General features: G+C 42.5%; 1 protein-coding gene and 1 pseudogene across 2 annotated transcripts in view; one reads left to right on the plus strand and one right to left on the minus strand.

The window, feature by feature from the left end:
* Window positions 1–25,140, minus strand: part of DNHD1 (dynein heavy chain domain 1) — a gene marked incomplete at both ends in the record, with an annotated part of 69,089 nt that overhangs the window by 5,956 nt on the left and 37,993 nt on the right. Inside the window, 11 exons of the mRNA XM_080911471.1 lie at window positions 2,262–2,724; window positions 2,863–3,294; window positions 3,421–3,603; window positions 3,841–3,990; window positions 6,303–6,405; window positions 6,481–6,685; window positions 6,886–7,094; window positions 7,264–8,869; window positions 24,026–24,314; window positions 24,552–24,744; window positions 24,907–25,072. Of these exons, the coding sequence (XP_080767597.1) occupies window positions 2,262–2,724; window positions 2,863–3,294; window positions 3,421–3,603; window positions 3,841–3,990; window positions 6,303–6,405; window positions 6,481–6,685; window positions 6,886–7,094; window positions 7,264–8,869; window positions 24,026–24,314; window positions 24,552–24,744; window positions 24,907–25,072 (3,999 nt within the window). The remainder of the gene's footprint in view (window positions 1–2,261; window positions 2,725–2,862; window positions 3,295–3,420; window positions 3,604–3,840; window positions 3,991–6,302; window positions 6,406–6,480; window positions 6,686–6,885; window positions 7,095–7,263; window positions 8,870–24,025; window positions 24,315–24,551; window positions 24,745–24,906; window positions 25,073–25,140) is intronic.
* Window positions 16,730–17,170, plus strand: LOC308416959 (annotated as a pseudogene). The gene has a single exon. The product of its transcript is annotated as an uncharacterized misc_RNA (transcript).

Raw genomic sequence — 25,140 nt, forward strand, 5'->3', positions numbered from 1 at the left:
CATCTCTGAAATTGGCTCATTTCTGCCCTTTCTATAGGTTGACTAGAGGAGTCAATACCCACCCCATCTTTTTGAAGAAATAAGTTATTCTGGTTGTAACAAATGAAAGTTGTTTCAGGCACCTATGGAAACTGGGACCTAAAACAGTGACTTGTAATTCAAGTACTGTAAACCATCACACTAGACAAGTCATGGCTGGGATTCTAGAACCATACAAGGTAGTGTGGGAACAGCCATTCCCAACCCTTTTCTCCTTCAAGAAGAGATAAACATTTGTTTTTTTACTTAGCTCTCTTACAAGTGGAAGCTGCCAGGCCTATAGTTTGTTGCATTAATTTTCTCATGCCAAAAAAACAAAAAAACAAACAAACAAAAAAAAAAAAAAAAAAAAAAAAAAACCCTGCAAATTCAGCAGTTAAAGCCACCATTTATTATCCCTAAGTATTAACGACTAGTGGTCCGGCATAGCATGGTTAGAGTTTCTCCTCAACCACATACAGGGCTTAGGTGATGGTCTGGGACTGGAGGTCCTCCATCAGGTTTAGTGGATTATTTGTTGTTGTCTGTTTGTTTAAGATAAGATCCCATTTTGTTTCCCAAACTGTCCTCAAACTGTTGGGCCCACGTCATCCTCGAGCTGTGGCTTCTTGAGTAGCTGAATCCACAGGTGTGTACTGCTGAGCCTGGCTCCTTCTGGGTTTTCACAGTATATTTCCTTCCCACAGCTGAGCTGTCACCCCCATCCATCACAAGTCAACAACAGTTCATTGACCTCTCTCTGGCCTTCTAATTTCTCTGTTTTCTTTCCTTCTTTCTTCTCTCAAGGGCTCATTTGATTAGCTTGAGTTCACTGAGATAATTCAGATTAATAGCTTTTCTTAAGATACATTGACTAGTAACCTTTGGTACAGCTGAAGTTTTTCTATCCTGGAATATTATCATGGGAGAAATACCAGAAGGCAAACATTAAAAGTTGAGGATGTCACTTGGTGTTACAATGCTTTCCTAGCGTATACAATTCCTAGCCTTAAAAAAATCACAGGGACAAAAATTCTGCCCAACACTTCTGAAAGATCTTTTGCTTTCCTGACAGAAGAGACATAAATTGCCAGTAGTAACTTTGACATGGTACCTGGGTGGTGGATATCCTGCAAGTATGATGTATGGGTTAATTTCTGGAGTAGCAACTTTCCATAAACTTAGTGTCTTGAATTAATACTCTCTCAAGAGTTGTGGAGACCAGAAGTCTGAAATAACTGTGCCAGCAAAGTAGTCTTCCCTCCAAGGGCTCTAAAGGGGAAGCTGTTCTTGTCTCTCGTGTCTCCTGGTGAGTGGAATTTTAGGTATTCCTTAGTTTGTGGCCCTGTAACTGAGTCCTTCCTATTACTCTCTCTCTCTTTTAAAAGATGCCTGTCGTGGGACTTAGAGCTCACTCATATAAGGAAGAGAATGATCTTATTTCAAGGTCCTGAGGTCCGTTATTGCCATAGTAGGTTATAATTTCCCTCTCATCGATCCAACTGCCCAAACCCTTCTTTTACAAATGGATTTATTCTCCATTCTCCTGTCCTAGGAAATGTTTCTGCCAATACTCTATTCAGATAGGTCCCCAATTCAAAGCTAGCTAAATCTTTCCCATCTGTATTGCCCTGCTCCCCTCAGGTAACCTCGGTCTGCCCTTCCACATGCCCCCTGCCTCACCCCTACTCCTGCTTTGGTCTCTTGTCCACACTAGAAGTTGCAGGATCAAGTCAAGACTGTGTTTGGAGATGCCCTCTTGTGCTTGGCTGCCATCATCTATCTGGGTCCCTTCCCACCACAGTGGCGCCAAGAACTGTTGGAGAAATGGCTGTCTCTGTATCAGGGCGTTGAGGAATCTCTGGACCCAGAGGATGTGGCACAGGCACAGGCAAATGAAAATATCTTCCAAGAATTTCTCAATATTGCATGGAGTTGGGTAATAAATATTACCACAAATTGTAAGCTTTAGTTTCAAGCAAGATTTCCCATGGCGTTGAGTAGGCTGTAGAAGTGGAAGATCATGGCTTGGCCAGCTATGTAGATTTAGAGTCATTTAAAGCTAAACCAACCACACAAAACTAGTAAATGAGACCATTTATTAATATAGTTTAAGCTGGTAAGATAATACAGTTTAACCATCAAATGTCAGTATCTCCACCATGAAAGGGCAGAACACAGGAAGCTGAGTGTTGGGGCATAGGCTCCTGAGAGGCATACATGATGCCATCACCCGTGCCTACCTTTGCTCTCTTTGGGAGGTGGTTCCAAAAACTCGTTCTGCTTTGGAGGTAGTGGGTTCAACCAGATGACTGCCTGGTTGCTGGGGTCAAGCAGCAGAGGCCAACGGGAACTGCTGAAGTGGATGTGGCTTCGAAGCAGCAGGCCTAACAGGCGGGCTGACTTCGCTTGGGGCTTCAGATCTCGATCCCACTGGCGCTGTTCAGATCCACAGCTCAGCAAGGTCAAAATCCTGAAGGGAGTACGTGTGGGCAGCAGAGGGTTCTTTGGTATCCTAGCAGATTTCTGCCTCAGTGCCTTCGCCACATCATCTGGGTCCAGGGCTTCCTCAACGCCCTGACACAGTGACAGCCATTTTTCCAACAGTTCTTGGCGCCGCTGTGGTGGGAAGGGACCCAGATAGATGATGGCAGCCGAGCACAAGAGTGCATCTCCAAACACAGTCTTGACTTGGTCCTGCAACTTCTAGTGTGGACAAGAGACCAAAGCAGGAGTAGGGGTGAGGCAGGGGGCATGTGGAAGGGCAGACCAAGGTTACCTGAGGGCAATGGGAAGTATGGAAAGGAGGGGTATGAAATAAACTGGGACATACGGGTTTATTACCTGGAGCTGTGACGTCCACATGTGCATGGGAGTGAGCAGTGCAGACTTCATGGGCCATTTGTAAAAGTGCCCACATTGTGCCTGATTGAGGGTCTCCACAACGTGGTTATGACTGGCTTGGGCATCTTCTAGCTTTGCAGCCAAAGACAGAGTCTGCTCTAGCAGATCATGGGCCTGAAACTGTAACTGGCCAAGACGAGCCTGCTCCCGAGCCAGTGTTGCGTCTACCTGCCGCAGCAGCAGGCCAGTGGGCAATCCTCGGCGTTGTGCCAGCCCGTAGCGCAGGACTGCCCAGAGCCAGACTGCCAGGTTTGCTGCAGGGATGCTTACTGACCTCAGGGCTGCATCACTCATACCTGGAGCCCTTAGAGCTTGGTTCAATTTGATCAGCTCTGAGTCCATCATCTTCTCTTTGGGGAAGAATACCAGCTCCTAAGAGGATGTGTGTTAAGGGGAGAGAAGATAGAGGTGCTCTTGACCTCGACTCAATAGGCTAATCCTGCCCAGTGTGCTCTTTAGTACCACCCCTCTCGCCTTAAGGTGCCTCATCTTCCCTACCTGATAAAAGTCTTCCGTACATAACAGCTGCTTGGTACTGGACCAGCCTGTCTCATGATGGAACAGTTCACACAATGCGTCTGTCACCTTGACTACAGATTCTGGTGGGGCTCGATAGCTCCTTATTTCCTCAAAGTCAGCCACCCGCAGCTGGCTCAAAGGACCTATGAATGCTTTGCCCATCTAAATGAGAACAGATGCATGCCGCAGACACCCTGTAAGAATGTTCTGCCCATTCTTCAGGATGTTTCCAAGAGAACTCACCTCTTGAGGATCCTCATGAAGTTCCATTTCCAAGCCACCCTATCACCTTGACCTCCCTAACAGGAGCCCTGACTATTAGCCATCCCATTCTGTCCTCTGGGTATCCTATGAGTGGTGGTCCTCTCCCCAGCAGGCCAGGTAGCAGGAAGAACCTACCTGCTCCAGGAAAGCCTCCTGTTGAGCTTTAAGGGCATCGTGCTGCTTGACCAGATTCTCAATGAGGCTCTCCTGGTGTTGGCATTCTACCATCTTCTGCTTGTACAGGATCTTAGACTGTTCGAGTTGGCTTTGATACATACTGACATTCTGTGAACAGAGGCCCAGATCTTGCAGCTCCATTCCCTGGGCTATCTTAGACCAGCCTACACAGAGACACCATGAGTATGATAGGATGACCAAGTCCATCTCCCAGTAGGCCACAAATAGACCTTCTCTTTGGGTCTGTGACTTATACATCTGGTAGCAGAGCCCTAAGTGGAGACTGCTTTTCCTGCAGGTTTGTTGTCGAAAAGGTAACTCCAAAGCTTGTGTAACTATTCTGCTACATTCCCTTCTCTTTCCAACCCCTTACCAGCACAGGACTTAGAGCTTAGTCTTTCCCTCTGGGAACTTTCTTCTCCCCTGGCCTTCTTGACTTTGGATCTCTTTGTCTCTTCTTTTGCCATCCCCAAACTACTTTCTTAATAAAAGTTTCCAGGCTCTTATTTCTTTTCACCCTACACTTCTGCATATCCTTTAATCTTATGGCTGATTGGTTGTACTGTAGAGTAGTGCCTTACTGTATCATTATTCTAGAAACTCCATCTCTCCCTCCCTCCCCACACCTTCCCCTTTCCTATACTGTGTATCCATCCACTTTAGCCTTGGAAGCCCCTTCATCTCTAAATGTCCTAATGAATATGCTCATGTCTCCTGAGCTATCTTACTCTTCCTCCCTGTGTCCTTTCTCCAAAGGACTTTGAGAGAATATACTCAGATTAGTCACAGAATAAATCTTGTGGCTACCCTTTGCTCCATCCTCTTTATTTCCTCAACCCTAGCTCATTTTAGATACCACCTGAATGTTTCTTATCCCAATTCCCATTCCCTGTGTCTGCTGACACCCAGAATCTCTCCTTTTCTAATTGGTGCCTTGGTTTCACCTCTCATTTACCTTCTTCCAGCCATTCACCACATTGTAGCCTAGTTGGTTTTCTTAACTGAATCTCATTGTCTTTGTGTGTGTGTGTGTATCTTCTTTACTTACATTTCAAACCCCTTTCCCAGTTTCCCCTCTGGAATCCCCCTATCCCATCCCCTCCCCCTGCCTCTATGAGAATGTTCCCCCACCCACCCACCCACCCACTCCCTCCTACCTCCCTGACCTGGCATTCACCTAAACTGGAACATCAAGCCTTCATAGGGCCAAGGGCCTCTCCTCTCATTGATGCCTGATACAGCTGTCCTCTGCTACATACGCTTCTGGAGACATGGGTCTCACCATGTGTGCTCTTTGGTTGGTGGTTTAGTCTCTGGGAGCTCTGTGTGTGTGTGGGGGGCGGGGATCTGGTTGATTAAAATTGTTGTTCTTATGGGGTTTCAAACCCTTTCAGCTCCTTTAGTCCTTTTTCTAACTCCTCCATTGGGGACCCTGTTCTCAGTCCAATGATTGGTTGAGAGCATCTGACTCTGTATTTCTTGGGCTCTGGCAGAGCCTCTCAGGAGACAGCTATATCAGGCTCCTGTCAGCAAGCACTTCTTGGCATCCACAGTATTATTTGTGGGATGGATCCTTGGGTGGAACAGTCTCTGGATGACCTTTCCCTCAGTCTCTATTTCCTCCTGTGAGTATTTGTTCTCCCTTCTAAAGGACTGAAGTATCCACTCCTTTTGGTCTTCCAACTTCTTGACCTTCATGTGGTCTGTGGATCTTGGGTATTCCGAGCTTTTGGGCTAACACTTGCCTTTGTGGCTACTAATCTCTTCGGGATCCTTGTTTTTCCCCTGAGCACTGTAGTCTTCAGCCATTCCTGTCTCTGACTTCCTCTGTCTGTCCTCTAGTCTGTGTCCTCACTCAGGCTGGTGCACCAACCCAGACACTTCCCTCCACCTCCCTGTATGCCTGTCCAACTCTTACCTCAGGGAACAACTTTGATGTACTTCACCTTTCATTACACTGTATTTCATTTTATAGGAATGTTTTCAAACATCCACCTAATTCTACACATCTCATACTGATACCTCTTGTCTCCTTCCCCTTGCCACCCCCTTCTTTCCCTTCTCACTCCCCTCTCCTCTCTGGAAGGTATTTCTTGGAACATCTTAGGTTTTCTCTGTCAAAATATGAATAACCGAAGAGGATAAGAAGTCCAGGGATCTTGGGGACATACCAAACTGAGTCAAGGCACTAAAGGCATCCAGGAACAGACACTTGAGATTTCTGTGTTACAAAAGTCATTCTAGTCTGAGCTATATCATTTTTGAAACATTGGGTCCTGGGTTCTAAAAGGGGGGGGAGCAACATGGATTAAAAAGTGCCACCAAAAAAAAGAAGACTCTAAAAGAAACAATTTCCCGGGTGCCCTTTTGTTCTCTTTCTTTGATACAACTGTGCAAATCTCACATCTTTTTTCTCTTACTTTGTAGGAGCCTTTTAGCTGCTTTTCCAAGTCAGTGAGCAGGTTGGTTTGGGTACTTTGCCTCTGAACCAGCAGCCTCAGAGTCATCAGAGCCGATTGGATGCTAGAAACAGAATAAACTTCTTGAGTGGACTTGAGAGAGAAGAAGAAAGTGAACTGCAGGGATGGGGTCACTTACCGCCTGGCTCTTGTCCTCATCTGCAGGACCATCTGCTGCTGCTGAAGCAGAAACATATCCAAGAAGTCCTGGAATGTCCTGGGGGTGACAAGTGGCAATTCGGGGCACATGTGTTGATGGTAATAGCCAGATGAAACATGGATGCGAGCCATGATGTTGGCCACATTGGGAATTAAGATCTTGAAATCTGGGCATTTCAAGGAGCCTGTAACAGATATAGTCTTGCTCTGACCTTGTAGGATTGAATGGGAATGATCTTCCAGTTCAGGAAGGAAAGTAGAAAGTATCAGTCACAAAGCAAGGAGAGCGAGGAGAAGAGTAAGGTGAGTGAGAGAGACCACCCTGTGCAGGAACTCTCACGAGTCAGTTGGGATGAGTGGTCAGAACAAGTGAAAAGCAGCTCACCATCATCAAGAGGTAGACTCTGGTCATTCTCCAGGCGAACCTGGGCAATCCTGACCAGAGAAGCTTGGTCCCAGGGTTCATAGCGGTCAACACTGGCAACAGTCAATTGAAGGAGACTCAAGAAAAGAGTAGAAGGCAGCTGCTTTTGGACTTGCTTATCTCCCACCAGGAAGAACATGTGGAGGTTACTACACACTTGTTGGTAGAATCTGGAAATCAGGGAGGACTCAGCTGCCATCACCCTCCAGACCTGTTTACACATCCAGACACCTGTTCCAACCTCTACCCTTTAGCTCTCGTGCCTATAGCTTTTTCTCTTCTCTTTTTAACCAAGAAAGAGTAAAAGCAAAACTGACCTGGAGGGATTCCAGGCCTTACCTCCTCAGTACTGTGTCTTTCCTAATGATGTATTTCGTCACAGTGTTGTCCTTGGGGAGATGCTCTTCGATTTTATCCAGATCTGCTTCTGTGTACTGGTCAGGGAAGCTACCCGAGGTTGCCAGTGCCAACAGTTGACAAAAGATAGCAGCATTCATTTGATCAGGCACCAGAAGAGCCACTGTCTGGTTTAGCACACCAGCATGCCAACTGGCATCTCGGAGACATTGGAAAATGGCTTCCTCTGATTCGGATGGTAGGTAGAAAAGGTGAGCCTGACAAATTCTGGAAGCCATGATGATGGCTGTATTGCGCCCAGTACCCCGGAACTCTGAGAGCAAGAGACCATGCTGACGGGGCCTGACTAGAACGCGGACCAGGCGAGCCACATGCTGGACCATCACGTGGCACTGGGCAAAGTCGGAGTTCATCTTTAGCTGAACAGCTGAGGCAGCCAATTGCTTTTCCAGGTTTCCCCACTGCCTTTCCAAGTATAAGTTGGGACTCTCAAAGTTAGATCCCAGTGTAAGCTCCAGACTGAACACCAGGTCTGAGGGACTCTCCTGGGGATAGAACAATAGCACTGGTAGCAACAAAGGTAAACCTAAGTCCTTCTGGAGTGCCATCTGCCACTCATGTTTCGGTGTCTCTGGCTGGAGCTTACTTCTGGAATCCCTTATATCTTCCTCCTGCTCGGCCATCTGACTTACATTTTCTGTGTTCTCCTTGTTTATGAGCTTTATGGGCAATGGTGCTAGACCGCTGTCACTGAGGAATGAGCCTGTGGTGGCCTGAAGGCCAAACGGATCCTCTTCTTCTTCTGATCCACTGTCACTGTTGCTTAAAGTCTCCCACTGGGCTATTTCTTCTTCAGATTCTACTTCAGGCACTTTCTCCCCCACCTCCCCTTCCTCACAGTCCTTGGCCAAGGACTCAGACCCTGGGCCACCACAGAAGACACTTTGAGCTACTTCTAGAAGCAGCTTAGCACAATGGGAACGTTCCCTATCACTGTCCAGCCGGTCACAAAATGTTCTTTGTGCCTCATGCAACCAAAGACGCACCATGACACGCATAGACATCATGATAGTCAGGCGAGCTCCACGCAAGCCAGATACCCGGCGCAGATGCTCCTGGTGATGGAAAGAATCTACAAAACCTCGTGAACCCATTCTGGTAGGCAACAGCTGCAAGCTTCCGAGAAGGTGGCTCACAGAATGTGGGGAAAATCGGTAGTGTGGGCGGAGGGGTGACGGCATGAAGCAGTTGCACACAGCCTCCCAAGCTGCCACTGAAGCCCTGACAAGGGCTCTTGCCAGAGTGTGCTCCCGCTCCACAGAGGGGAAGCGCTCAAGCCAGGCTTGGATACTAGGTACGTGCCTGCTCAACAGGGTGTCCTGGGTCATGCTGTTCATGGCCAGCACTGTGAAGAGTCGGTAGAGACGCGGACAGAGTGGGCGCTCAGAGTAGCCTGGCACGGTAGCAGTGGCAAGGAAGTTGACTGTAGACTGCAGAGTCTGCAATTCCAAGGTGTTGTGGGCATAGATGCTGCCTCCCATTGCCTGCCGCAGAGTCTCCAGCACTGGCCGGCAGCTCTTCTCTGGGTCTGTGAAAACATTCAGACCAGCCCTAAGGACATGTGCAAGTCCACGTTAAACTATCTCCCATCCCTGCCACATATTCACTACTAGCACACAGAGTTCCAAAGGAATTCTGATGTTTTGGCATTTGGTAACCTCTAAGTAAGTTGCTCTCTTTCCACACATTCCTGAAATAAAGTGATATAAGTTGAGATGGCTGGGAACTGGGTCAGATCACAATTAGAAAGTGCAAATTGTCTCCATTAAAGAATGCGCGGCGTGTCACCCCGTGCTTTGTTCCAGCCATAGTAGTGCATACTTTTCATCGCAGCACCTGGGAGGTCGACACAGAAAGATCAAGGGTTCAAGACCACTTTGGCTACATAGTGGCTTTGGAGCCAACCTGGGCTACATGAGAACCTGCCTCAAAAAGGGGGCAGGGAGTATGAATGCTAGCCAAGCAAGACTGACAACTAGAATTCAGTAAAATAATGCCAACTGCATTTGTAATCCCAGCATACCAACTGCGAGATGGGGGGGGGGCAGAAATTAAATTAGAGTTGCTGGGAAGCTATAAGACAGCTATCCTGGAGTGCTTAGCACAGCACTGGAGCAAGGGAACTCCTGCAGCCTCAGAAAGTGTGTGTGTATGCGAGAAAGGGGGTGGGATTTAGTTCCTAAAAGTTGTTCTTTGGCCTCTACATACATGTGCATGCACATACACACATGAATAAATAAAAGTTTTAATGACTTTAAGATTAATTTACCAGAGGAAGGCAAGGAGAATTAGGAGGGAAATGGGAAGGGAGTTGAAAACAAAGGATAGAGATACATATGCAGGAAAAGACCATGTGAAACCCATTACTTTGTATCCTACCCTAAAAACACTAAGGAGGGAAAAAGGTGATTTACCCCCCAACCATACATATTTAAACGTGTAGTGAGTACTGACACTGTGGACAGCTCCATAAACCAGCGTTTAATGCTGTGCCCTCTTTACTGGCACCTTTCCCACTACCATGCAGACATTACTCTTTAAAGTGATTTCTATCACTGTCAACTATGCTCCTGAGCTTTGTACAAAGAGAATCATAGCAGCTACTTGACCATAGGTTTTCTTCCACTTAGCCTACATTCACCACTCTTACATGTTTTTGTTTATCAATAATTTGATATATTATTGTACAACATTTCATTATGAAAATGGCATAATTTATAGGTCTATTAACACAAGGAGGTTAGTTCCAGGCTTTGCAAACAGTGTTTCTCCATAAACTTGCGGGGGTGGGGGGGGATGTGTTTGATTTTTGCTTAGAAATACAAGAAAACTCTACTACAATTTTTTTCTCTCCACTTCTACCTATATCCAACCCTACTAACAGCATCATAGTATTCATTTTGACTACCAGCTATCTTTTAAGGAAAGCACAGAATATGACAGTCATTTATATGCAACCACATGGTCATTGTTTTTTTAATGTTTTTCCACTCTTGCCTGCATATTAGTTTTTCATGTTATCACTAACACTCTGCTGAACAAAGGCATTCAGCATTTTTCCTTTTAAGATTTTATTTATTTATCTTACTTGTGTGTGAGAATTTGTCACGTATGTGCAGGTTCTGAGATTCTAGCACAGCCCAGAAGAGGGCTCCAGATCCCCTAGAGCTGTAGTTACAAGTGATTGTGAACTTCCATGTGGGTGCTAAGAAATGGACAGGTCCACTGAAAGAGCAGCTAATTCTCTTAACCACAAAGTCATCTCAAACCCCATGAATACTGCTTTAGATTTGTTTTAAGTGTATGAATATTTGCTTACATGTATATGTGCACCACATGCATGCCTGGTACTCACAGACATGAGAACATATGTCAGGCCCTCTTATGGAAATGGAGTTACAAATAACTGCCATGTAGGTGTTAGGAACCAAACCTGTCCTCCATCTGTGCCCAGAGTCAGAGCCAACCCAACACCTTCAGGACTCATGGCCTGCCTGCAGAAAGCTGAGAACCCAGAGACTCGGGAGAGTCTTCTGAGCCCACAAGTGAGCCCCCACTTTCTCTCCACGGACTATCTGGGGAGAGACACTGGGAACTCTCAGGGCTCAGGTATCACGGTACCACTTGGATCTGTACCCTTCCAGCCTCCATCTGTGCTCAGAGCCAAAGCCAGCCCACACCCAGGATCTATCTCCCTCTGGAGCTCATGGGTTCACAGACACACAGGAGAGAAAAGCTCCAATCAAAGACAACAAGATCAACTAACATCTCAGATAACAAGAGGGTAAGAGGAAGCACAAGAACCTAAGCAACAGAAACCAAAACAACCTGGCATTAGCAAAACCCAACTCTCCCACCACAGCAAGTAGTGAATATCCAAACACACCAGGAAAACAAGATTTGGACTTAAAATCATACCTCATGTAGATGATGGAGAGCCTCAAGAAGCACATGAATAACTCCCTTAAAGAAACACAGGCAAACAGAAGTAAGAAAGTAGAAGTGCTTACAGAAATAAAGGAAAACACACACAAACAGGTAAAGGAATTGAACAAATCCTTCCAGGATCTAAAAACAGAAACAGAAACAATAAAAAACAGGAGAAAAAAAAGGGAGAAAACCCTGGAGATAGAAAACCTGGGAAAGAGGTAAGGAGACATAGACACAAGCATCACCAACAAAATACAAGAGATGGAAGAAAGAATCTCAGGGCAGAAGATACCATAGAAAAAACAGACACAATAGTCAGAGAGAAGGCAAAAATCAAAAAGCTCCTAACTCAAAACATCCAGGAAATCCAGGACACAATGGGAAGAACAAACCTAAGGATAATAGGTATAAAAGAAACCAAAGACTCCCAAATAAAAAGTCTAGTAAATATCTTAAACAAAATTATAGAAGAAAACTTTCCTAACCTAAAAAGAGAGAAGACCATGAACATCCAAGAAGCCTACAGAACTCCAAACAGATTGAACCAGAAAAAAAAAAAATCTCACAAAACATAATAGTCAAAACACCTTATGTTCAAAACAGGAATGGAAGGAGGACAAGTAACATATAAAGGCAGACTGATAAGAATTACACCAAACTTCTCAACAGAGACTATGGAAGCTAGAAGATCCTGGACAGATGTCATACAGACCCTAAGAGAACACAATGCCAGCCCAGGTTAACTCTCAATTACCATAGATGGAGAAACCAAGGTATTTCAGGAAAAAAAAAAAAAAAAAAAACAAATTTACACAATATCTGTCCACAAATCCAGCCCTACAAATGATAATAATAGATGGAAAACTTCCAGTGAGCCAGCGGTAAGCCAGCATGCGGTCCCCCGCTTCCCCTTCCCCGCCCAAGCTTGCTCCAGGGAACCAGTAACCCTGCATCAGGCTATTCCCAGCCAGACAACACAGAGTGAGGAACTGCACTCAGACCACCCGCCACCAGGAACAGCAGTGAGCCAGCAGTGAGCCAGAGGTGATCCAGGGACATAGGTCTGGAACAGCAGTGAACCAGAGGTGAGCCAGTGGTGAGCCAGCGGTGATCCAGCAGTGATTTAGGGACACAAGACTGACAACAAGATGGCAAGAGGAAAGGGAAAGAATGTACCCTAGGGAAACCAAGACAACCTGACAACACCAGTACCCAGCTCTCCCATCACAGCAAACAGCGGAATGCCAAACACACCAGAAAAAGAAGATACAGACCTAAAATCATACCTCAAGACGATGATAGAGATCCTTAAACAAGAACGGAAGGAAAAGCATAAAGAATTAGAAGCTTTTAAAGAGGAAACAAGAAAAACACTCAAAGGACTCAAAGAACTAGAGGAAAACAGAACCAAAGAGATGAAGGAATGGAAGAAGGAATTTAAAACAGAAATTGACACATTAAAGAAAACACTAAAAGAGATAACCCTAGAGGTAGATCACCTAAGAAAAAAATCAGGAGTCACAGATGCAAGCATTTCCAATAGACTACAAGAGATGGAAGAGAGAATCTCAGGGGCCGAAGACAACATTGAAACATAGACAAAACAGTCAGAGAAGACGCAAAAACCAAAAAGCTCCTAACCCAAAATGTCCAGGAGATCCAGGACACAATGAGAAGACCAAACCTAAGGATAATAGGAATAGAAGAGGGCAAAGAATATCAACTAAGAGGCACAGTAAATATCTTCAACAAAATCATAGAAGAAAACATCCCTACCCTTAAGAATGAGATGACCATGAGCATAAAACAAGCCTACCGAACTCCAAATAGATTGGATCAGAAAAGAAACTCCTCCTGACACATAAACGCCAAGTGCCCAAAGTAAAGAAAAAATATTAAAAGCAGTAAGGGAAAAAGGCCATGTAACTTATAAAGGCAGACCAATCAGAATCACACCCGACTTCTCAACAGAGACTATGAAAGCTAGAAGAGCCTGGACAGACATCATGCAGACCCGAAGAGAGGACAAGTGTCAGCCAAAGCTGCTAGACCCAGCAAAACTCTCAATCAACATAGATGGAGAGACTAAGATATTCCAAGACAAAACTAAATTTACACAATATCTGACAACAAACCCAACACTACAACGAATTATAGGTGGAAAACCAATTACAACGAGGGGAACTACATCCTAATAAAAACAAGAAAACTCCTAAGCAAGAAAACCAAAAGAAAGACATACAGGCACAATTCATCCTCCAAAAGCAAAAATAGCAGGAAACAGTAACCACTATTCCTTGATATCTGTTAACATAAATGGACTCAGTTCGCCAATAAAAAGACATAGGTTATCAGACTGTATACATAAACAAAACCCAGCATTTTGCTGCATACAAGAAACTCATCTCAGAGACAAAGACAAACACTATCTCAGAGGAAAAGGGTGGGGAAAAAACCTTCCAAGCAAATGACCCCAAGAAGCAAGCTGGAGTGGCCATTCTAATATCGAATAAAGTAGATTTTCAACCAAAAGTTATCAAAAAAGATAAGGAAGGACACTTTTTACTCATTACCAGGGAAATCTGTCAGGAGGAACTCTCAATCCTTAACATATATGCTCCAAATACAAAAGCACCGATATTCATAAAAGAAACCCTACTAAAGCTCAAAAAAATACATTGCACCCCACACAATAATAGTGGGAGACCTCAACACCCCACTCTCACCAATGGACAGATCAGGGAAACAAAAACTGAACAAGGATACTGTAAAACAAGCAGAGGCTATAAACCAACTGGAATTAATAGATATCTACAGAATATATCATCCTAAAAATAAGAATACACCTTCTTCTCAGCACTTCATGGCACCTTCTCAAAAATTGACCACATAATTGGTCACAAAACGAGCCTCAATAGATATAAGAAGATTGAAATACTCCCATGCATCCTCTCAGATCACCATGGTCTAAGGCTGGTCTTTAACAACAACAACAACAACAAAACAAAGCCCACATACACATGGAAACTAAACAACGCTCTGTTAAAAGATAGCAGGGTCAAAGAAGAAATAAAGAAAGAAATCAAGGATTTTCTAGAATTCAATGAAAACGAAAACACAACATACCCAAACCTATGGGATGCAATGAAAGCAATAATTAAAGGAAAACTCATAGCTCTGAGCACTTCCAAAAAGAAGCTGGAGAGAGCATACACTAGCAACTTGACAGCACAGCTGAAAGCTCTAGAACAAAAGGAAGCAGATACACACAAGAGGAGTAGACAGACAGCAAGAAATAATCAAACTTAGGGCAGAAATCGACCAAATAGAAACAAAAAGAACCATTGAAAGAATCAACAAAACCAAGAACTGGTTCTTTGAGAAAATCAACAAGATTGATAAACTCTTAGCCAGACTAACTAGAGGGCAAAAAGAGTGTATCCAAATTAACAAAATCAGAAAGGAAAGTGGAGAAATAACAACTGAAACTGAGGAAATTCAAGAAATCATCAGATCATACTACAAAAGCATGCACTCAACAAAACTGGAAAATCTGGAGGAAATGGATGAATTCCTAGACAGATACAAGGTACTAAAGTTAAATCAGGACCAGGTAAATCATCTAAATAATCCCATAACACCTAAAGAAATAGAGGCAGTCAGCAAAAGCCTCCCAACCAAAAAAAGCCCAGGTCCAGATGGGTTTAGTGCAGAATTTTATCAGACATTTATTGACAACATAATACCAATACTTTCCAAACTATTCCACAAAATAGAATCAGATGGAAAACTACCTAACTCATTTTTTGAGGCTACAATAACCCTCATTCCTAAACCACACAAAGACCCTACAAGGAAAGAGAACCTCAGACCAATCTCACTCATGAACACTGATGCAAAAATACTCAACAAAATCCTTGCAAACCGAATCCAAGAACACATCAATACGATCATTCACCATGATCAAGTAGGCTTCATCCCTGGAATGCAGGGATGGTTTAACCTATGGAAATCCATCAATGTAATCCACCATATAAACAAACTCAAAGAAAAAAACCACATGGTCATCTCACTAGATGCTGAGTAAGCATTTGACAAAATTCAACACCCCTTCATGTTAAAGTCTTGGAAAGAACAGGAATCCAAGGCCCATACCTAAACATAATAAAAGCAATATACAGGAAACCAACAGCCAACATCAAGCTTAACGGTGGCAAACTTGAAGCAATCCCACTAAAATCAGGGACTCGACAAGGCTGCCCTCTCTCCCCCTACCTATTCAACATAGTACTAGAAGTCCTGGCCAGAGCAATTAGACAGCAAAAGAAAATCAAAGGGATACAAATTGGAAAGGAAGAAGTAAAAACATCACTATTTGCAGATGACATGATAGTGTACTTAAACGACCTCACAAATTCCACCAGAGAACTCATACAGCTAATAAACAAGTTCAGCAAAGTGGCCGGATATAAAATTAACTCAAACAAATCAGTAGCTTTCCTATATTCAAAAAACAAACATGTGGAGAAAGAAGTTAGGGAAAAGATACCCTTCACAATAGTCACAAAAACTATGAAATACCTTGGTGTGACTCTAACTAAGCAACCGAAGGACCTGTATGACAAAAACTTCAAACCTCTAAAGAAGGATATCGAGGAAGATCTCAGAAAATGGAAAGATCTCCCATGTTCATGGATTGGAAGGATCAACATTGTAAAAGTGGCCACATCTTACTAAAAGCAATCTACAGATTCAATGCAATCCCCATCAAAATTCCAACCCAGTTCTTCACTGAGTTGCAAAGAGCAATGTGCAATTTCATTTGGAATAACAAAAGACCTAGAATAGCAAAATTAATCCTCAATAACAAGAAAACATCTGCGGGAATCACTATCCCTGACCTCAAGCTATATTACAAGGCAATTGTGCTGAAAACTGCAATAGGTACAGAAATAGGCACGTGGATCAATGGAATAGAATAGAAGATCCAGAATTGAGCCCTCACGTATATGGTGACCTGATTTTTGACAAAGAAGCTGTAAACATTCAATGGAACAAGGACAGCCTATTCAACAAATGGTGCTGGTCCAACTGGCACTCAGCATGCAGAAGAATGAAAATAAACCCTTTCTTATCTCCTTGTACAAAGCTCAAGTGCAAGTAGATCAAAGATCTCCACATTAAACCAGGTACACTGAAACTATTAGATGAGAAAGTAGGGAAAACCTTAGAACACATAGGCACAGGAGAAAATTTCCTAAACAGAACACCAATAGCTTGAGCTCCAAGGTCAAAGATTGACAAATGGGGAAGGCTACCTATAGTTCAGCCCTTCAACAGACACAACCTCAGAGCCCAGCAGCAGCCTTGAGCTCCGGACCAGAAATCCCAGGAGCAGTAGATTGACATCTGGTTGATACCAAGCTCAGAAGCTTTGTGCGGCACAGAGAACTTGGCCATGTCTCACGGGTTTTCTAAGGAGGAGGTGGATGAGTTCCAAGAAGCTTTCAATAGATTTGACAAGAATACGGATGGCCATATCAACGTCCAGGAACTTTGAGATATTATGCAGCAGCTAGGCAAGGACGTCTCAGAGGAGACCCTGAAGGCGCTCATCACCAAGGTAGACACAGATCGCGACGGCACCATCAGCTTTGATGAATTCTTGACGGCTATGGGGAAGTATAAGAAAGGGGGCAGGGCTGGGGAACTGCAGGCTCTGTTCCATGTCTTAGACCAGGACGGCGATGGGTACATCACTGTGGACGAGCTCGAGGAAGGCTTGTCCAAGATGGAGCTTTCCCAGGAGGAGCTGGATGACATGTTCCGATTGGCTGACAAAAACCAAGATGGGAAGGTGAACTATGAGGAGTTTGTACGAGTCTACACTGAGCTGTGAGACTGTTAGATGCAAGCTCCACCTCGTTGTCTATCTGCCTGACTCTGACAGGCACTTGTGCCTTCTTGCAGGGCTCTGCTTTTGTGGTGGGGCTAAAAAAGACATTTGTGTTGGTGTATGGGAAACTACCTCATGAATGAGGAAGGCTTTATTGGATCTGGATGCTGTGCCATCCAGAGCTGCTCATGAGTCTCCTCTCTGATGCCAAGACTCTGGTCAAAGGATGGTTTCTTTGGGTTGGTCTCTCTCCCTCTTGCTGTGGAACGGGTTCTTCCTACCTCCTGGGGCTCTTATAATGGTTTAAATAAAAAGAATGCAAATTCAAAAAAAAAAAAGATTGACAAATGGGACTTAATGTAATTGCAAAGTTTCTGTAAGGCTAAAGACACTATCAAGAAAACAAAACAGCAGCCAACAGAGTGGGAAAAGATATTTACCAACCCCACATCAGATAGAGGCCTAATATCCAAAGTATACAAAGAACTCAAAAAGCGAGATACCAGAGAATCAAACAACCCTATTAAAAAATGGGGTACAGACTTAAACAAAAATTTCTCAATTGAGGAATATTGAATGGCTGAGAAACATCTAAGGAAGTGCTCAACATCCTTAGCCATCAGGGAAATGCAAGTCAAAATAACCCTGAGATTCCACCTCACACCTGTCAGATTGGCCAAGATCCAAAACTCAGATGACAATAGATGCTGGCGAGGATGTGGAGAAAGAGGAACACTTCTCCACTGCTGGTGGGGTTGTAAACTGATACAACCACTCTGGAAATCAGTTTGGCGGTTCCTCAGAAAAATGGACATAGTACTACCTGAAGACCCAGTTATTCTACTTCTGGGCATTTACCCCAGAGATGCTCCAACATACAACAAAGATACATCCACCACAATGTTCATTGCAGCCCTATTTATAATAGCCAGAAGCTGGAAAGAACCCAGATATCCTTCAGTAGATGAATAGATACAAAAATTGTGGTACATTTACACAATGGAGTACTACTCAGCTATCAGAAACAATAGCCTAATGAAATTCTCAAGAAAATGGATGCATCTAGAGAATATCATCCTGAGTTAGATAACCCAGTCACAAAAGAACATAATATGCAGTCACTGATAATGGGATACTAACCCCAGAAAGCTCTGAACACCCTAGAAACAATCCACAGACTGTGTTAAGATCAAGAAAAAAAAAAGAGAAAAAAAGAATATATTTTAATTAAAATAGAACTGTATCACATCCCCCTTTCCTCCCTACAGCCCCTCCCAGTTTCTCTCCTATCTCCTCAAATTAATAACCTCTTTTCCTATATTATTGTTACATATATACATATGTGTATGTATATGTACCCACAAATACTTAATTACAACCTTATAAAATGTATTTGTATAATTTCATGCAAAAATGCTTAAAAATCTGTATATTTATCTTTGTTTTTTAAAATAAAGTTAAACAAAAAAGACACACAAACAAACCAACAAAACCCTTCTGTGATAGGTCCCGTTCAAGCAGTTTATATGTGTCACCTCATTTACCTCTCACAATGAGAATTTGTGACGTACATTATTATGGTTATTATTTCAGAAAATCAAGTAAGAGGCTGAACACTCTGTCTAGAGTCCCAGACTTCATAAGTAGTCATTAGGGCTCACTGTCTGCAAGGTTCCATCTAGAAGCTTCCCTCCATCCCTTTCTCCCTCTTGAAAAGTTTGTATTATACAATTTCACTCAGTTAAATTGCTCCTCATATATCTCAGTTGTCATGTTGCAAACACTTTTTCTTCCTAAACCAGAGGGCACAAAACAGTTCTCCTTCCTCCTTGCCATCCTATGGTGTTAACTCCATGAGGAGGAAGAGGGCTTGTATTTCAATAACTGGTTCATCCCCAGTTCAGAAGAAATTACCGGACATGGCACATGCAAAAAAAAAAAAAAAGATGGAAAACTTCAACACAGAAAGAGAAACTACACTCTAGTAAAAGCAATAAATAAATAAATAAATAAATAAATAAATAAATAAATAATCTTCTTGTAACAAATCCAAAAGAAAAAAAACTCACAAACACAATTCTACCTCTAACAACAAAAATAACAGGAAACATCACTTTTCCTTAATATCCTTTAACATCAATGGACTCAATTCCCCAATAAAAAGACATGGACTATCAGACAGGATACATAAACAGGATACAGCATTTTGCTGCATACAGAAAACTCATCTCAGTGACAAAGACAGACACTACCTTAGAGTAAAAGGCTGGCAAAAAACTTTTCAAGCAAATGGTCCCAAGAAAAAAGCTGGAATAGCGATTCTCATAGTGAATAAAACTGACTTTACACCAAAAGTTATCAAAAAAGATAAGGACACTTTTTACTCATCAAAAGAAAAATCTATTAAGATGAACTCTCAATCCTGAACATCTATGCTCCAAATACCAGGGCACCCACATCCATAAAAGAATCTCTACTAAAGCTCAAAGCATGTATTGTACCACACACAATAATAGTGGGAGTTTTCAAACACCCCACTCTCATCAATGGACAGATCATGGAAGCAGAAACTGAACAAAGACACAGTGAAACTAACAGAAGTATGAACCAAATGGATTTAACAGACATCTATAGAACATTTCATCCTAAAACAAAAGAATATACCTTCTTCTCAGCACCTCATGGTACCTTCTCCAAAACTGACCATATAGTCAGTCACAAAACAGGCCTCAACAGATACAAGAAGATCGATATAATCCCATGCATCCTATCAGATCACCATGGACTAAGGCTGGTCTTCAACAACAACAAAAACAACAAAAAGCCCACATATACATGGAAGCTGAACAATGCTCTATTTAATGATAACTTTGTCAAGAAAGAAATCAAAGACTTTTTAGAATTTAATGAAAAATGAAGGCACAACATACCCAAACTTATGGGATACAATGAAAGCAGTGCTAAGAGGAAAACTCATAGATCTTAATGCTTCCAAAAAGAAGCTGGAGAGAGCATACACCTTCAGTAGAACACAAAAAAGCAGATATACCCAAGAGTAGTAAACTGAAGGAAATAATCAAACTCAGGGCTGAAATCAGTCAAGTAAAAATGAAAAGAACTACACCAACAATCAACAAAACCAGGTTCTTTGAAAAAAAAATCAACAAGATTGGTAAATGCTTAGCGAGACTAACTAGAGAGCACAGAGAGAGTATCCAAATTAACACAATTAGAAAGGAAAGGTGAGACATAACAACAGAAACAGAGGAAATTCAGCGAATCATCAGATCTGACTACAAGTGCCTATACTCAACAAAACTAGAAAATCTAGAGGAAATGAACAATTTCCTAGACAGATATCAGGTACCAAAATTAAATCAGGATCAGATAAACCATCTAAACAACCCCATAACCCCTGGAAATAGAAGCAGTCATCAAAAGCCTCCCAAGCAAAAAAAAAAAAAAAAAAAAAAAAAAAAAAAAAAGCCTAGAACTGATGGATTTAGTGCAGAATTTTATCAGACCTTCACAGAAAACCTAATACCAATACTCTCCAAACTATTCCACAAAAGAGAAACAGAGGGAACACTACCCAACTCATTCTTCGAAGCCACAATTACACTCATACCTAAATCACACGAAGATTCTACAAATAAAGAGAACTTTAGGCCAATGTCTCTCATGAACATTGATGCAAAAATACTCAATACAATTTTTGCAAACGGAATCCAAGAACACATCAAAACAATAATTCACTATGATAACTACTTTGCTTCATCCCAGAGATGTAGGGATGGTCCAATATACGGAAATCCATCAACGTAATCCACTAGATAAACAAACTCAAAGAAAAAAAAAAACACATGATCATCTCTTTAGATGCTGAGAAAGTATTTGACAAAATTCAATACTCTTTCATGTTAAAAATCTTGGCAAGATCAGGAATTCAAGGCCCATACTTAAACATAGTAATAGCAATATATAGCAAACCAGTAGCCAACATCTAACTAAATGGTGAAAAACTTGAAGCAATCCCACTAAAATCAGGGAGTAGACAAGGCTGCCCACTCTCTCCTTACCTATTCAATATAGTACTGGAAGTCCTAGCCAGAACACTCAGACAGCAAAAGGAAGTCAAAGGGATACAAATAGGAAAGAAGTCAAAATATCACTATTTGCAGATGATACAATAGTATACTTAAGTGACCCCAAGATTCCACCAGAGAACTCCTACAGCTGATAAACAACTTCAGCAAAGTGGCTGGATATAAAATTAACTCAAACAAATCAGTAGCCTTTCTCTACTCAAAGGATAAAAAGGCTGAGAAAAAATTTAGGGAATCAACACCCTTCATAATAGTCACAAACAATACAAAATACAGTGGTGTGACCATAACCAAGCAAGTGAAGGATCTGTATGACAAGAACTTCAAGTCTCTGAAGAAAGAAATTAAGGAAGATCTCAGAAAATGGAAAAATATCCCATGCTCATGGATTGGAAGGATCAACATAGTAAAAATGGCCATCTTGCCAAAAGTAATCTACAGATTCAATGCAATCCCCATCAAAATTCCAACCCAATTCTTCATAGAGTTAGAAAGAGCAGTTTGCAAATTCATTTGGAATAACAAAAAACCCAAGATAGAGAAAACTGTTCTCAACAATAAAAAAAACTTCCAGGGCAATCATCATCCCTGACTTCAAGCTGTATTACAGATCGATCATGATAAAAACCACATGGTATTGGTACAGACACAAGCAGGTAGATCAATGGAATAGAATTGAAAACCCAGAAATGAATTCACGCTTGATCTTTGACAAAAGAGCTAAAATCATTTAATGGAAAAAGGACAGTCTCTTCAACAAATGGGCAGTCAACATGCAGAAGAATGCAAATCAATTTTTTCTTATTTACTTGTACAAAGCTCAAGTCTATGTGGATCAAAGACCTCCACATAAAGCCAGGTACACTGAAACTAATAGGGAAAAAGTGAGGAAAAGATTAGAACACATAGGCACAGGGGAAATTTTCCTGAACAACACCGGTGGCTTATGCTCTAAGATCAAGAATGGGACCTCATAAAAATCGCAGTTTCTGTAAGGCAAAGGACACTGTCAAAAGGACAAAACAGCAGCCAACAAATTGGGAAAGGTTCTTTACCAATCCTATATCTGATAAGAGTGTTAATATTCAATATATACAAAGAACTCAAGAAGTTAGACTCCAGAAAATCAAATAATCCTATTAAAAATGGGGTACAGAGCTAAACAAAGAATTCTCAACTGAGGAATACCAAATGGCTGAGAAGCACCTAAAGAAATGCTCAACATCCCTAGTTATCAGGGAAATGCAATCAAAACAACCCTGAGATTCCACCTCACTCCAGTCAGAATGGCTAAGATCAAAAACTCAGGTGACAGCAAATGCTGGCAAGGATGTGGGGGAAACGGAACATTCCTCTATTGTTGGTGGGATTGCAAGCTGGTACAACCACTCTGGAAATTAGTTCGGAGGTTCCCCAGAAAATTGGACATAGTACTACCTGAGGACTCAGCTATACTCACCTGGGCATAAACCTCAAGGTGCTTCAACATATAACAAGGACACATTCTACACCATATTCATAGTAGCCTTATATATAATAGCCAGAAGCTGGAAAGAACCCAGATGTCCTTCAACAGAGGAATGGACATAAAAAATTATGATACATTTACACAATGGAGTACTACTCAGCTATTAAAAACAATGACTTTATGAAATTCTTAGACAAATGGATGGAACTAGAAAATATCCTGAGTGAGGTAACCCAGTCACTAAAGAACACATATGGCATGCACTTGTTAATAAGCGGATACTAGCCCCAAAATCTCAGAATACCCATGAAATAATTCACAGATCTTATGAAGCCCAAAAGTAGAAGACCTGAATGTGGATGCCTCAGTCCTTTTTAGAAGGGAGAACAAAACACTCATGGGAGGAAATACAGGGACAGATAGAAGAGCAAGGATTGAAAGAAAGATCATCCAGAGACTGCTTCATCTGAGGATTCATCCCATATGCAGCCATTAAGCCCACGCACTATTGCTGATGCCAAGAAGAGCTGAGTGTAGAAAACCGGAGAATGCCTGGTCACAACAGGCTTTGCACTGGGTATGTCAGTGTTCCAGGCATTATCGACCTCTAAACCAAGAAGCCTGCCCAAAGATTTGCATGTTATTTAAAAGACAGAATTGATACACATTGGCTTAGACATTAATCAAAGAGGAAGATATATCAACAAGAGTCCTGTCTTTGGGGTCAGGATGATGACTTAGTGGGTAAGGACACCTAGAACCACGCTTGGAAACATGAGTTCATTCACTACCTCCACCGCCATGGTAGAAGAGGACTCCCTCAAGTTTTCCTCCCACCTCCACACATGTAACATTGGCATGCCCTGCCTCATGCACCTACATACACAGTAATTTTTTTTTAATTTTAAAGAGTTATAGCTTAAGTAACCAGTTGGATGGTGGGATCTGTTATTTAGAGTCACGGGAGCAATTTGGGAAGGCCTGATGAGACCAGGACTGGATATGAGGACCCAATAAGCTCTCAAAGGTAGAGAGAGATGTACAATCAGTAGTTGGATAATTATGTCTGCGTTTAAGAGAGCTGTCTGATTTAGAGATAGAAATTATCAGCCAAAGCAAAGAGATTGTGGGTGAAGCTTTGAGAGAACACGTACAATGAGACAATAATTTGATTTGTTTGGCATCATTTGATCTGCAGGCATATGTTTAAATCAATGAACATTGGCATTGATTTAGTATGAGATGACAGTAGCTTTCCTTTCATTTCCCCTCCCATCTCCTCACCAAAAGCAGCCAGGTGCAGATCTTCCATTAGGAAAAGGATGGAGCCTTTGAAGTCCTGGTAATGCCCAAGAAATGAACCAGCTTGTGTTTGGCCATGGACTCCTCTGCTCAGCAGGTGACGAAGGTGAGTAGAATTTAAAGCAGAGTGAATAGGGCTGTGAATGGTAGGGTGATTTGGTTCCACCAACACCTCCACAAAAGCTGACTTCCCTGTTGCTATCTCTCCAGCAAGCAGCACTGGCTGTCCATTTGACAGAAGCAGGTCCACCACATACAAAAGCTGTTCAGTCTGCAGGCAAGGAACGGGACTTAGTATGACAGCTCTAGATAGGACTACAAACAAGCCAGAAATTAGGTTTAGGGAACTTGTCCTTAAAGCCATACTTAAAAAACAGGTTGTATGTTCTTGTAATTGTGGAACTATCAAGGGTATGGGCATAGGTGGGTCTTGGGAAGATCGCAAATATTCACTACCCTCTAGCATAGTTTCTTAAGCCTCAATCCAAGGTATTTTCTGTCCTCATACCTGAGAAGAGGGCTGGAAAGAACCCAGACTTCCACTGACACGGGTGCTTAGGTACTGGCCAGCGAAGGGGACCAGTGTCCCATCTTCAACGTTTACATGCAGATCAAACACCAAGGCTGCAGGAGGTGGCTCAGGGTAGTTGGACAGGGAACTAATAGACTTCCTCATAAAGTCATCAAAGAGGGGCCAGTGTCTGCTCAGAGGACACACAGGTAAAAGACAGTCATAAACATTCCATCTATGACTTTCATATACTCCACTATGTCCCCACTGTAACATCATCTCATGAGTTTTAGTTCCCCCAGGTCAGTCTGCCTCCACACTTTGTACACCATGCCTCCCACTCTCATGGTACCTGGAGGGAAGGTGGCCTCCAAAGCCCCAGATTATGGCATAAAGAAAGCTGCTGATAGTCAGCAAATGTCTCTTGTGGTTTTTATTCACTCCGACATGGTCAGACTGGACCCTGCTTTTTGAAGATTTGAAGTTTTGGGTCACAAGATCACTGTCACTAAGGTCCTCTGCAATGGTCAAGGTCAGAATAGGAATCCACATAGGAAAAAGGAAGATGGAGGGAAGAACAGAGGTT

This window comes from Micromys minutus (genome assembly GCF_963924665.1).
Source record: "Micromys minutus genome assembly, chromosome: 2".
NCBI classification, from domain to species: Eukaryota; Metazoa; Chordata; class Mammalia; order Rodentia; family Muridae; genus Micromys; species Micromys minutus.